This window comes from Panthera onca, chromosome C1 (genome assembly GCF_046562875.1).
Source record: "Panthera onca isolate mPanOnc1 chromosome C1, mPanOnc1 haplotype 2, whole genome shotgun sequence".
In the NCBI taxonomy this organism is placed as follows: domain Eukaryota; kingdom Metazoa; phylum Chordata; class Mammalia; order Carnivora; family Felidae; genus Panthera; species Panthera onca.
Window position 1 is genome coordinate 79,112,104 of NC_138346.1, and position 14,112 is coordinate 79,126,215.

The 14,112-nt window shown below is 35.2% G+C and overlaps 1 protein-coding gene across 4 annotated transcripts in view; it reads left to right on the plus strand.

Moving 5' to 3' along the window:
• STAM2 (signal transducing adaptor molecule 2) overlaps window positions 1-13,901 on the plus strand; it is a 50,078-nt gene extending 36,177 nt beyond the window's left edge. For 3 of the 4 annotated variants that reach the window (XM_060626566.2, XM_060626564.2, XM_060626567.3), the window contains 6 exons: window positions 1,886-1,968; window positions 2,109-2,196; window positions 3,208-3,262; window positions 6,938-7,091; window positions 9,725-9,894; window positions 11,301-13,901. In XM_060626566.2, coding sequence (XP_060482549.1) covers window positions 1,886-1,968; window positions 2,109-2,196; window positions 3,208-3,262; window positions 6,938-7,091; window positions 9,725-9,894; window positions 11,301-11,529 — 779 coding nt within the window. In that variant the 3' untranslated portion in view covers window positions 11,530-13,901. The remainder of the gene's footprint in view (window positions 1-1,885; window positions 1,969-2,108; window positions 2,197-3,207; window positions 3,263-6,937; window positions 7,092-9,724; window positions 9,895-11,300) is intronic. The other variant, XM_060626565.2, reaches the window with a different exon arrangement.
• The last annotated feature ends 211 nt before the right edge of the window (window positions 13,902-14,112 follow it).

The window sequence follows — 14,112 nt, forward strand, 5'->3', positions numbered from 1 at the left end:
GGGGGGATCTGAATGTAAAGAACAGCTGACAGAGACAAAGACAGTGCACGAGCTGGGTAGGGGCAGAGAGAGAGACACACACACACACAATCCAAAGCAGGCTCCAGGCTCTGAGCTGTGAGTACAGAGCCTGACGTGGGGCTCGAACTCACAAACCATGAGATTATGACCTGAGCTGAAGTTGGACTCTCAACCAGCTGAGCCACCCAGGCTCCTCTTGAGTACTCATTTATTAGGTATTGTGCAAAGTCCTTGGCCTGCACTATTTCATTTAATCCTCACAAGTCTGTGAGATAGGTACTTTTGTTACCCCATTTTACAGATAAAGAAACCGAGGCTGAGGGTTTATGAGGTTAGTAGGTGCTAGAGCCATGATTCTAAAGTCTGGTCTGCTCTTAGATGTACTTATACTGACTTGTGGGACATGTCAGTGCTAGTCTGTATTATCAGTTTTAGGGAAAAAACTTAAATTGTGAAAGCTCTGTGCATTGTGTGTAATATCATCTTTGTATGGAGTGATGGCATTCAGTTAAAGTTGAAAGATGTAAAGACTCATTTAAAGACTGAGCACTTTGCCTGTATTTGTACTTTTTATTCCTGTAAACTAAGTAGTTATGAAAATTGGAGGCACTGTTTTTAATAACTTGGTGAGACCATGCTCAGGGGATCCTACATAGAAATTTCCTGTTGGCATAGGCTGGAGAGATTGAGCTGTGGTTTTAAAAGTAAAAAATACTCTGGCTTTTCAGTACATCCTCATGTTATATTGAGCTCTGCTCCTTAGGACCTGTTTGAAAGTTAGCCACACATTTGAAGTAAGCAGCTGTCAGGACTCAAAAATCCTTTGGTTATAGAGATTTTTCTTTTTTCCGGGGGGGGGGGGGGGTATTTATACATTTTCTTGGAAACCTTATATACTCTTCAGAGAGAACACAGTGTCTTCAATGTGGCCTACAGAGCACAGAGATTTTTGGATTAGGGGCAAGGTAGGTTTTATTGTAATTTTATTATCAAAATTTATTAAAATACAGTACATTATAGCAGCACTCTAGTGAACATTTAAATAGTTTTCTGGATATGTATGTTTATGAATTATCTTTTAACCTTCTCTTTATGAAAGGCGTTTTTTTTTTTTTTTTTTCCATTGCTTTAAAACTATTATCAAAGTGGGGCGCCTGGGTGGCTCAGTCAGTTGGGCGTCCGACTTCGGCTCAGGTCATGATCTTGCAGTTCACAAGTTGGAGCCCGGTGTTGGGCTCTGTGCTCAGAGCCTGGAGCCTGCTTTCGATTCTGTGTCTCTGTCCCTCTGCCCTGCCCCGCCCCGCCCCCCTCACACTCTGTCTCTCTGTCTCTCTCAAAAATAAATAAATATTAAAAAAATTTTTTTTAACCTATTATCAAAGTTAGGTTTAAATTGGATATTTTTTTCTTATTGTGAAGATGAAATCAAGTGTTTTTTTGTTCATATGGGAAATACATTTTTATAGCAAGGAAAGTGTACTGAAGGAGCTCATATATTTGACTCTAACCCTAGTGTTAAAAACACTCAGTTTTTCAGAAAATGCCTATAATGACAGTTCCTGTTAATATTGCTCACTTGTTCCACTAGAAGGTAAGTTCCATTGGGGCAGAGATTCTGGTCTGTTTTATTCACTCTGTATATCCAATGCCTAGAACAATACCTGACACATAGTAGTAAGGGCTAATAAATGTCTGTGGCATGAGTGGATGAACACATGAAATAATGTATGTTACTTATGAAATGTGATGACTGAAGAGTTCCTTTTTTTTTTTTTCTTACGGATAATCACAGGCTACTTATATATTAGTAACTAAAATACCAAAGTAAATGCTGAGGAACTTAAAGTTTACTTTGTTTCCATAGCAGCTGTGGACAAATTGAATGTAATTGATGAGGAGGAGGAGGAAGTTAAGAAATCAGAGCCTGAGCCTGTTTATATAGATGAGGTAGAGTTCTTCTTTTGTTTAATAGTTAAACTATCAATACTTTAAAATCTATTATCCTTGAGAATACTTGGAAAGAGTAATTTTTATGTTCATTGAAATGAAAGCTTTTGCGTTTTTAAAGTGCCCATTTACTTTTTTAGGATAAGATGGATAGAGCCCTGCAGGTACTCCAGAGTATAGATCCAACAGATTCAAAACCAGACTCCCAAGACCTCTTGGATTTAGAAGGTACTTAATGAGTGTTAGGGATTACTTCATTGTCATTTAATATTTTAGTTATTTATAATGTCTTAAATATCTTCTGCTTTGTGTTTGCTTCTATAAATTAGAACTCTCTCTCTGGTGGAAAACAGACAAGTATAGTAAAATAGTAAATATATGATTTGGAAGATGTTGTTACAAACCTGCCTATCCTGTTCAAGAAGGAAGTCTTTGTTTTTCTGTAAACCCACCAGGGATACTGGATGAAGAGATTTGCAATCCAAAAAAGGACAGAATTAAGAATAAGAACATATTAAATTAATTAAATTAAAATTTTAGCAATTCTTATTTCTCTTTTAATTCTCTTGTATCATGATTTTAAAGGGCGAAATTATATATGGTCTGTGTTAATTTTGTAATGTAGTCATTTGATGCATGCTGTGTCCTTTTAATCCCCAGAAATTTGAAACAATTAAAACAAATGTTTTTATGCCTTTTTTTAATCCTTTAATCAGAAAAATCTCTGATAAATGGATAAATCTTCTTAAATCTTTTTGTAGAATAAAGTCTAATTATAAATACAGGATACTACTCTATTCATTGTATCAGTGTTTACATTTGGAAATGCACAAAATGTTTGATTTTGAAATGGCTTAAATACATGAAAAAGTTCACATCTAATCTGTACATAATTATATATTTTATACATTGTGACTCAAGTTAATATACGTAGCTAATAATAGTTTTCCAGATTTTAAGATAACTCCAGATTTCATAGTCTGTAATGTTAGCACTTACTTGGTGGGACATGGTGGGATTTCTCTTTTGATTATGACTTTGCCTTTGGTTGTATGATATTAATATTGGTGATGAACAGTATTAAAATTAGGTCTTTCATAGTCGTTTCTCTAGCATAAATTTCATTTTCTTTGTATTATGCATGGTGTTGTATATTGGTGTGGTCCATTGTCAAAAGCTTTTGAAATTGACTTAAACTGGTTTAAGCTTCAAGATTCAAAAGTATTTTTGTATTTACAGATATCTGCCAACAGATGGGTCCAATGATAGATGAAAAACTTGAAGAGATTGATCGGTGAGATTCTTTGTTAAGGGAATAACAAGTATAATTTTCTTTTGATTACTTGTTTTTTGGCAAAATTTTAGACTGAGTTTTGTGGAACTGTTCAATCTGTTGAAATTGTTTCTCAGTTTCCAAAACTCTTACAAGTGAATAGTAAGGTGGTACTTTTTATTTTGGTAGCAGTTTTCTTCCATGGCCATATAGTATACGTAGAATTGTGGGCTCTTGCTCTTATGGTGCCAACTTTCATTTTCTTACTTGAACTGGAATTGAGGGATAATGAAGAATGAGGAATAAAAACTGAATAGAGCACAGATTGAGAACTGGGATCTTGGGCAAGCATTGTCTTACTCCGTGATGAGAAGTAGTATTTGTAAATCTTTCAAATGAAATTTCCCTTGGGTTTGTGAAGCTAACTCCAGTCCACATACCTCTCCTCATTTTTCTCCCTTGTATTTCTGTTACCTTTTAATCTCCTTATTCCATGTAGTCTTACTCTTCCTTAGAAACAGCAACAGCACTGAAGGATAGACTATCAGCATTTGGAACTTTTCATTGATTTTTGCCTCCTGTGGTTCCTCAGAGCTTTCTATCTGAAGTCTCAGGGAGAACCTATGGTGAATGGAAGACAAGGACAAGGCTTTAGTGTTCCATTGTCATCCCTTTCTGGAATCTGTTTATTGAACTACAGTATAAAACTGCACAAAAAGAACAGGAACTACTTCTTATCTGCGTTTACCAGAGAAGGGTAATAGCAGCAAGATTTTTTCTAGTCACTGAAGACTATAATCTGTTTCCATGAGACATTTTTTATAAATTCCTTATATCTTCTACAGAAATGAAAAATAAATACCCATCAAAAATTAATGAAATGATGGTGGTAGTTTCATCATATTTTTATTTTGGAAAAAGCATTAAATGTCTACTTAACACATCTCCTATTTTTATTTCAGTGCAAGGGTGTTAATGGTCAGTGAATAGTAAAACTGGAGAGGATTAAAAAGAAAAATGTCAGGGGCGCCCAGGTGGCTCAGGGTTAAGTGTCTGCATCTTGATTTTGGCTCTGATTATGATCTCATGGTTCATGGATTTGAGTCACATGGGGCTCCGTGCTGGCGGAGCTGAGTGTGCTTGGAATTCTCTTTCCCTGCCCCTCTCCCACTTGCATGTGCTGTCTCTCAAAAATAAATAAACTTACAAAAGAAGAAAAAAAGAAGAAAAATGCCAGTATTACCTTAGGTGTGGCTAGGAGTACAATTATCATAAACCTTTCTGGACCTTAAAAATAGTCCATAATCTTTAACCCAGTAAATTCAGGCCCATACTAAGTATACAGGGACATACGCAAAGATTTAACTCTTATTCTTCACAGTATTATTGAAATTAGGTTTGTAGCAACCAAGTTGGCAGTAACTAAAATGTCTTTAAGTGTGAGATTGATTTAAAAATAATTACATCCATACATTCTACAATAAAAAGCATTATCATTGATAAATATCTATTGATTATAGAAAGATATCATACTATGTAATGAAAAAGCAGAGGATATGACAGTATATATAATCTTTTTTTTTATCGATAAAAGGAATATTTTCAAAGGAAAAGGTCTAGCACAGTTAAAAATCAGAGTGACCATTTCTGATAGGAGTTAATTTTTTGAGTCATAGCTCACCTGTTAACCAGTTCTCTCTTCAGTTTCAGTTTCTGAGTAGTCCAGCTGGCATTTTCCTTTCCCATGGTCACTGACTATAGATGCAGCTCTTGTTCTGGAAAACGCTTGCTGTTCTTCAACAAATTTTGACTCTTTATCTTTGTCAGGCATTCAAAGATGAATAAAATACCGTTTTTTCCCTTGACTGGATCACCATCAATTTGTTTTCCCTAATAAAAACAACTTTACTGCCAGAAAAAGAAATTTTACATTTCTTTTCTATCTGTAATTGTTTGGAATGAGATTTTATAGACTTTATCACACTGAGAAATTATGTCAGGCAAACATGTAAATTGACTCCAAAAAAGTTTAGATAGATTTATTGAAGAGATCCATAGTCTGAACTTAACGATATCCCAGACTATTTTAACCTTATTTCCTACTGCCCTCTGAAAATCATTTTCTACCACCGTGATCAAATTGCCCTTTTCATTCTTCCATTGTGTAACCTCACTCCTTTTGCCTGACTTGATTTGCATTGTCCCACTGATCTTAGTCTTCCTTTTTACTTGGGCCTATCCATCCTTCCTCAGGTGCCTGTTTAAGTCCCAGCTTCTCATAAAGCCTTTTCAGTTTACCACAACCCAAGTTAGTCTCCTCCTCCTCCTCCTCTAAACTCTTCTGTTTCCTATAATTTTATATAATTTTGCAGTTATATGCCATCTTATATTGTTTGCTATTTTCCATGTACTTAGCCTTGTCTAATAGATTGCAGTCTCTTTGAAGGAGAGATCCACACCTTCTGCTCCATTTTCTTTGTGATAGTATAGTGTTTGGACACAGTTCAGTAAAAATTTAATTGCTTTGGGGTTATGTCTTGAATCTTTAAAGGTGATTTCTGTGTTCTCCTTGGTGTTTCATCAGTATACTGGGTTATGTGGACCAAATACCCATGGTTAATTCTTAGTCACATATTTGTTAGCATGGACACTAATTTCTCATCCTTTCTGTATGGTTTACAAATGATATCTCTGAAAACAGTTTGACTTGCTGTATATAGTTACACATGGAAGACAGGAAACTGCATCTTTTTGTTTATTTCAGACATAACAGATTATAAGAGAGGAAAGATGATAAGTCTTAACATGACTCAATCCAGGTCATTTATTTGGTAGCCCTGTGTCTGGTCATCTGCCTCTGCTTCTTGTCTTTTTAGCCTCCTTGTATATATATAAAAAGAGCTATATTTAATAAATAGGCTTGTGGGTGCCACATGATGTGGCCATTTAATTCGTATGAACTTGTCAGTTGCAATGGGAGTTCTTTATTACTCTCCAGGGTAACAGACAAAGTTGTACCAAGTCAGAAGGATTTGAACTAGAGTTCCTTGGGCAAATTTGAGAATGCTCTTACTTGGATTTGTTATTTACACAGTAAGGTATCTGGTTTCACTCCCCTTCTCAAAAGAAACCAACAAACAAGAGTAGTAGAGACTAGTTTATATGTACATTGTTTTCATTTGCATTTTCAAGGATAATTATTAGGATTTTTTCATTGGATCCATTAGTGAATATAAGCAAATGAAAATGTGTAATTTTGTTTGTGGTGTGTTTTGATTTCAGTCATATCGTGCTTCAGAGCAGGCTCTGGACCTTGCCTGAGTACTTTCTTTTACTTAGATTTTTAATTAAAGCTTGGGCTTTTCCAAAATTGAGAAATTATTATTCTTTGTACTTGAGATTTCAAGAGAAACCTATAACATGTGAAACAGAATTGTCCTGGCACCAAAATTATGAATTGATTGTATTTTTATGAAGTGTGGAAGGGACTTTCCCTAATATTATGAAGTCATATTAGCCTAGTTATTATGAGAATTCAGTAATTCCTCCTCCCATTTTTCATGATGAATATTTCATTGTATGTAAAGAACCTTTTAAAATATGAATAGAAAACGTGCTAAATTTAAAAAGTAGTTTATGTTCCTAAATACATGCTGAAAAGCATTGAAGAAAATTAAAGTGCTTTTTCTATATCAGGAAGCATTCAGAATTGTCTGAATTGAATGTAAAAGTCTTGGAAGCCCTGGAACTATATAACAGGTTGGTGAATGAAGCACCAGTATATCCAGTCTATTCAAAGCTCCATCCTCCAGCACATTACCCACCTTCATCAGCTGGGGTTCCAATGCAGGTGAGAGTATTTTTGAGCACATTTTTCAAAATGAGGAAAACAGTTTTAAGTTCAAAAAAATGTCTTAAAGCATAATATCAAAATGTCTGTGGTCCATGAATAAAATCATAAAACTCATCTTTTATAGTAAAAAAAAAAAAAAAAAATATATGGGCTAAACAATTAGCGTTTGCCAGGAGAAATTAGATATTGATATTTTACAAATAATTTTAGTTCATTTTTAATGTGAACAACGAGATCGTTAAATATATGATGGGAGTTCTGGTTCTTCATTTGCTTTTGTAAATATAAAGCACAAATCCTTTATTTAAAAGTTTAAGTCCTTTGATTTAAGACAATGCTTGACCCATCACAAGTCCTCTCTATGAGATACTGATGCAGTTCCTGTTGCTCAACAAGCAAGATTTACCATTTCTTTTAAAATTTCTCTCAAGATTGGGGCACCTGGGTGGCTCAGTCGGTTAAGCGGCCGACTTCGGCTCAGGTCATGATCTCACGGTCCGTGAGTTCGAGCCCCGCATCAGTCTCTGTGCTGACCGCTCAGAGCCTGGAGCCTGTTTTGGATTCTGTGTCTCCCTCTCTCTCTGACCCTCCCCCATTCATGCTCTCTCTCTCTCTCTCTGTCTCAAAGATAAATAAACGTTAAAAAAAAAAAATTTCTCTCAAGGTTTATTTGACTTACATGATTAGTGGAAGGCTTATTAGTTAATGAACTTCTTTTATCCTGAGATCATGTTCTCTGTTTTTCCTTTGATGAATGACTTATATTGTCAAAAATTCATGTGTGGCAAGGTATGATGCAGGCCTATAGGTGCAGGGTCCGTAAGCCATTCATGAACAGCTTCTTTTTCCAGGACTTTACACCTTGTCTGTGCTTCCTGCTGAAGTGAATACTTATATTTATAATCGTTATCAAGCATTGTGAAGCCTTTTTCAAATTTTACTCAGTTTGCAATTGAATTCAGAATGAATTTGGATGAACAAAATTCATGTTAATTTATGGGAACTGATATGTAAAGGAGGGTGTGAAGGAGACACCAAGGAGAAAAGATAGAATGTGGGTGCATAATCTAGATGACTTGACATGACATAATTAAGTAAAAAAGAATGGTTACTATGGTAACTGTCACATCAGACAAGATGCATTTATCAAATATGCCATGTCCCAAACTTTGGAAAATGGTGAAAGGATCATTATATGTGAGGGTAGAAAGGATTTCTGGGTGCAAAAGACAGCTGGAGTTTATTCAGTAGTGCTTCTGTTTTCAACGAGTTAATTTGCTGCTCCTGTGAAAGTGGAACAAAAAAGAAGTGTCTCCACCATTGTATGATGGAACTGTGTTTTATTTGCTTCTTTGTGTGTCTATAAAGGGTTATTTGTCATTCTTGTATCAGGTTTCTGTGTTTAGTTGCATACTACTTACAATCTGTGTTTTGCTAATAAGCACAACTCAGGGTTTTAAAAAGTTAAGCTTTCTGTCTCTCTGATTTTTCACATAACTTCTTTATATACTATTTATGTATAATAGCATTTAAACTATTCAAAGTTCCTATTCTAATTAGAAGAAAATTCCATAGTAAAAAAGTTGGAGTAACACACCATTAGTTGAATCTGTAAAGGCTACTCAGGAACCCTACACTGCAGCAGAGGTCAGTTCCCAGTCCCAGCTTATTGTCAGTGGATTGTTACATGTTGACAAAGGAAGCGGTATGATTGCAACTACATTAAAGTTGATTTGGCACTTCTAGCATGCTGTTTTCATGTCAGTGGGCTTTCCAAATAGCTCTGTTTATTACGTGGAGTTCAAACTGCCTCCAGAAATCCCCATAACTGTGTAAGTGAACTAAAAACTTGTATGTAGATAAAAAAGAAAACAAAAAACAAATAGCTTTGTTTAAAATTGGAGTGATGATAATCACTTCTAATATTTATTTATTAAGTATGTGCATTGTTTTGAATGCTGTATTTGGTAGACAGGTCCTTAAAGGAGATACTACCCTGAAAGTTAGGTAGGGCACATGAAATATCCAAAGAGACTTAGACCATTTTGCTATTTCCTGAGGGAGGATACATCTTCTCCTTTACCTAAAAATCATCTTTGCTTTTGTCCTATTTGTTGTAAAGGCAGAAAATAAAGGAGATGTTACTAGAGAGCATCTGCGCCCTGCCCTGATACCATTTATTCTTATCCTCTCAAGTTTCATTCTTAGGAAGGAGTTGAATAAGTCATCCTGGGATGAGGGTGAAGTTCACCATTTGGATGGTGACTTGAAGTGATGATGGGCTGCCCTTCGAGGAGTGTATAGTTTCCTGTGGCTCTGCAGCAAGGCAGGTCACTGAGCAATAGGCAACCTGGATGGACTCCAGCCTGCTGCTGAAAAATATGCCACCTCCTTTCCTTTCAACCTCCCGCAGAATAAAAGAAAAACCAAATAAATCACAAATTTCCATAGATTTGGCACTGTAATTTCGAAGCTGTCTACTTTTTGTACTAGGGTAGATAGATTGGTAGAACCAGATTGCTCCCTGAAGAACGGTAACATTTTATTTCATTTAAGTTTTTTAAAGTTTTAAATATGTTAGGCAGATGTTTGGGAAATCAGTGAGTCAACTTTTTCTCTTTGGTTAATAGACATACCCAGTTCAATCGCATGGTGGAAACTATATGGGTCAAAGCCTTCACCAAGTCACTGTGGCCCAAAGCTACAGCCTAGGACCAGATCAGATTGGTCCACTGAGATCTCTGCCTCCAAATGTAAATTCCTCAGTGACAACACAGCCTGCACAGACTCCATATTTAAGGTAAGTTTTGGGGAGCTGTGTTATTTTGTAATTACATACATTAAGGTTTCACACACTTTCATAATGAGAATAAATTGACCTCTTTATAATAATAATAATTGAGATGAAGTTACAGAACTTCCCATTCGTAAACCCATGAAGTCAGAATGGTGCTGCTCTTAGCTTTGATACCTCTACTAAAATGGTACTCCAAACATGGCCTAAAGTCTGGTTCCCTGGGACAAAATAAAGATAACTGTCCCTTACAGGGACCAAGCCCATGATACACTCAGCACTATGCTGTAATCAGCCTCGTAAAGTAGTCCCAGGCATATTGATTTGCATACATTCCTGAATATCAGAAAACTTTGACTCCCAAGTGTGTGTAAGCTGTGGAATTTGTGGTCTGATTTTTTTATACTAACACTTCTGTTTTGAAAATCATATTTAAATTATTGCCTTCTATTAACTTTGCTTAGCAATACAAAATGTTCATTCAATACAGTCATGGGTAGATGATCTCTAAGGTCTCTTCCCACCCAAATTCCATAAGCATAAACTTTAGATATTAACTGAAAATTAAGTAAACCTGTTCACATTGGTATTTAGTTCAATTAAAATGTAAAATTTTGTTATTCTGTGTGAGACTAGAAATTATGGAGAAAAAAACTGGAGCGGTATAGACATTAATCTTCCTATACTGTAAGCAGTGTATTTGAGTAATTTGAAATTACATATTACAAAGCTTTTAAAAAAAAAAAATGTATGCCATGGTAATTACAAGAACAAGCAGAGTCCTGCAGTTTGGTGTGATTTCTCAACTTGTTCTTTTGTTTGTTTTGGTGTCGTGTTAATAAGTAAACTATAGGTCAAGACTACCTTGAGGGTAGATTCAGGGTCCTGTGTGGATTACACTGTTCACCTTGCCCTTATTTCAGATTAAGTTAGCAGGGCAGCTCTGAAAGTGTCCTATCAAAGGAAAGTGTAAAGAGTCTGTGAGGAAAAGAGATGGTCTCCTCCATGCTGGATTGAGAGACAGCGTAAGGGAGAATATGGCAGAAGGTATACTTGAGCGGAGTTCGGTTCTCGTTATAGCTGACCAAGGATACCACTGTGAGAAACACAGTCTGCATCTCCTCAAAAGATTTTTTATATGTTTGCAGTGATAGATTTTGGAGAAAACAAAATTAAATAGGCCATATAATCTTATATTTTGTTTCATTTTTGAGTACTTTCTCCTTACCAAATTTAAAAATTACATTCACAGTGTTGGCTAGTTGGAATAATGAAGTCATAATCGGAACAGCAGAGTTACATAAACTTACAAAGATGGAAAAAGGAATTTTTATTGTCTCAGGATTGATCTCTGACCATGACCTTGATAATGCAAAGTAAATCTGGTTTTCTTTTCAAAATTTTGTTTGTAGCACTGGACAAGACACTGTTTCCAACCCTACTTACATGAACCAGAACTCTAACCTTCAATCAGCTGCTGGTACAGCTGCTTACACACAGCAGATGGGGATGTCTGTGGATATGTCATCGTACCGGAACGCTACTTCCAATTTGCCGCAACTGGCAGGCTTTCCGGTGGCGGCTCCCGCTCATTCAGTTGCACAGCAGCAAACAAATTACCATCAGCAGCCTCTTCTTTAGAACAAGGCAAGCATTTTCTCCAAAGCCTTCGTATGTGTATTACTTGACCCCAGTGATTCAAATCTGAAAATATTTAAAAAATAGTTTTTCTCAACTCAAAAGAACCATGAATAAGTAAAGCACAAAAACTTACCTTACTCTGCTAGGCCATGAAAGGATTTTTTCAGTCCAATTTGTTTGAAGTCAACTTTTGATGAGAGGCAGCTTCAGGTAGCTTCCAGTTAATCCTGTCTTACTTTCAGATCTCTCTACACAAATCTGGACACCCAATCAGTAGCCTTATGACACTGAACAGCAGGAGATAAAATTTTACTTTAAAGAAACCATTAATCCTTAAAATGTCATGATAATTGGGAGCGCACTCAAACCTTTGAATATTTTTTTTGTCTGCATGTTTTTTCAGTATTCCCCACAAACCATTATTTTAAAAGGCGAACTTCCTTTTGGGTGAGCATTTAGCTTGCCAACATATTTCCCTTGGCTCCTTAAATTGCGGTTGTGTTTGCAGTCCTGTCAGTTTTGCTCTCCGGTTATGTTGAGTAATAATTAGCATATAATTGTCGACAGAAGCAAGAGCAGTTTGGAAGGAACAAAGATGTTTTCTGTAGTTGACAGTGAAGACCATATAAATGCAGATATATGATAAAGCATTTAGCTAGTCCCCAGTCCTGCCAGCAGTGAGCTAAGGAATGCCCCATTCCCTGCAGATAAACATTTCTTTTCTAACAAGGCTCCCTTGTACTTAGAATTGCCACTAATGACCTTTTAAAGTGACGTTGGCCATCCTCTAATAAGTGTGGTGTGTGCAGAGATGCTGCATTTTCCTTTTACGGATTACATGTGAATTTGAGCCATGAGACATTCCTAGTAATTTGATGTGATATATCCCAAGCATGATTAATAAGTGTTCTTATTGCTGTGTTGTTTCCTTAAAGAGGCAATTCAAGTACCATTGCTATGCCAGGCTGTTGAAAAATTTGGCCATTGCTTTCAGAGATAATTCTGAGCCTGTGGGATAATAGCAGGCAATAGATTGATAGGGAAGCTATCAAGACAGTTTTTCTGAAGCCTACATTTTATAAATTAGTTTATAGTGCTAATAGATTCCACATACTGTAGGAGTTAGGTAGTAAACCAGTAGGGAATGTTTTCTCCTAAAAATTCATACACTACTGCATCATCTACCACTTTTTAGACAATGGAATAGAAGATGGTGAATACATATGCTTACAGGTACTTGGTACTTAGACTGGGAAAACAAAGGACAGAAGTGGTTACTTGCCTGGAAGCAAGATTTCTAAATTGTTTTTTTAAAGAAAGCCCTTAATCTTTCTGCCAAGGATCCATTTGAAGACAGTGTGCTGGAAATTTTTATCATTTATCTATTTACAGAAATTTAATGATAAGTATGTTCTTTTTTCAAAGAAACTGTCCGAAAATAAAAGTCTACATACTACTTGGTCTACATTTAAAGGAAAAAACAAGCAGTATTTGAAAGCCTAATTTCTGTCATTGTCTCATTTCAGATAGAAGTAGCTGAAAAAGTTTTAACCTTGAGTATGTCACGTTCTTTTTTTCATCCAGTATTTTTCTTCCATGTGAATTCGTTTATACACTTATAAAAAAACTTCTAAAATGGCACCTTATTTTTTTGGAAATGAAACTTCTATTCTTTAAAGAAAAAACATAAAAAGCATTTACGAAGCTGCTCTTGATAATAGTTCATGTTTGCATATATATCGAAAATCTTAACGTTTTTTTCCTCCCAAACAGTATTTAATAAAGTTATTTTAATGTTTCTGTAAATATTTCATGTATAATTGTGTTCTGAATTGTAAAAGCTTAACTCCGCTTAAGTCTTTGAACTAGGAGAAATATGGCACACCCACTAAATTGGGATCAGCCAATTAAGTTCACCAAATGTAGTTTTGGAATAACATAACAGGTGACATGTATATAAATACTGTATATTGGCATTTATCTGTGAAATTTTATACATCCAGAAGTTTCTTCTCCCTCTTAAATTAAAAACAATTTTATTTTGGCCATACTGTAATGAATTTTGTGTTGCAGGTTGTTGATAGTATAAAAATGTTACTAAATCTGTGTACTAAGATGATATTTTTGGTGTTAATAGGAAATAACAGGGTTATTTTTCTTTCTTTTCCATGATCTTATGGGTTATATTTATTTTAAGATCTCTTTATAATTAAATGTTTTCTGCCAAAGGAATTGTCTAATATCAGATTTCTACATTGGGTTCATACTTGCTGTTTTATAAAAAAATAAAAACAACTTCTGCATTTTCATATGAAATCTTGGTACATTAGAAAAAATTTCTGAAAATTTATAATAAAATCACTTTTCATCAATGTAGAATTTCCCTTGGGTGTTAAAATATATGGAGTGGTGGGATATATAAAATAGTTTGGAAAATGTACGGTCTACCAACATTGTCTTGTAATTTGGTAATTTACAAAATTACCTGAATATTAAATAATTACAATATTTATCAATTAGGATTTTAAATTATTTGCAGATACATTGTCATCTGATTCTATTTCAAGTAGTTGATAACTTGAC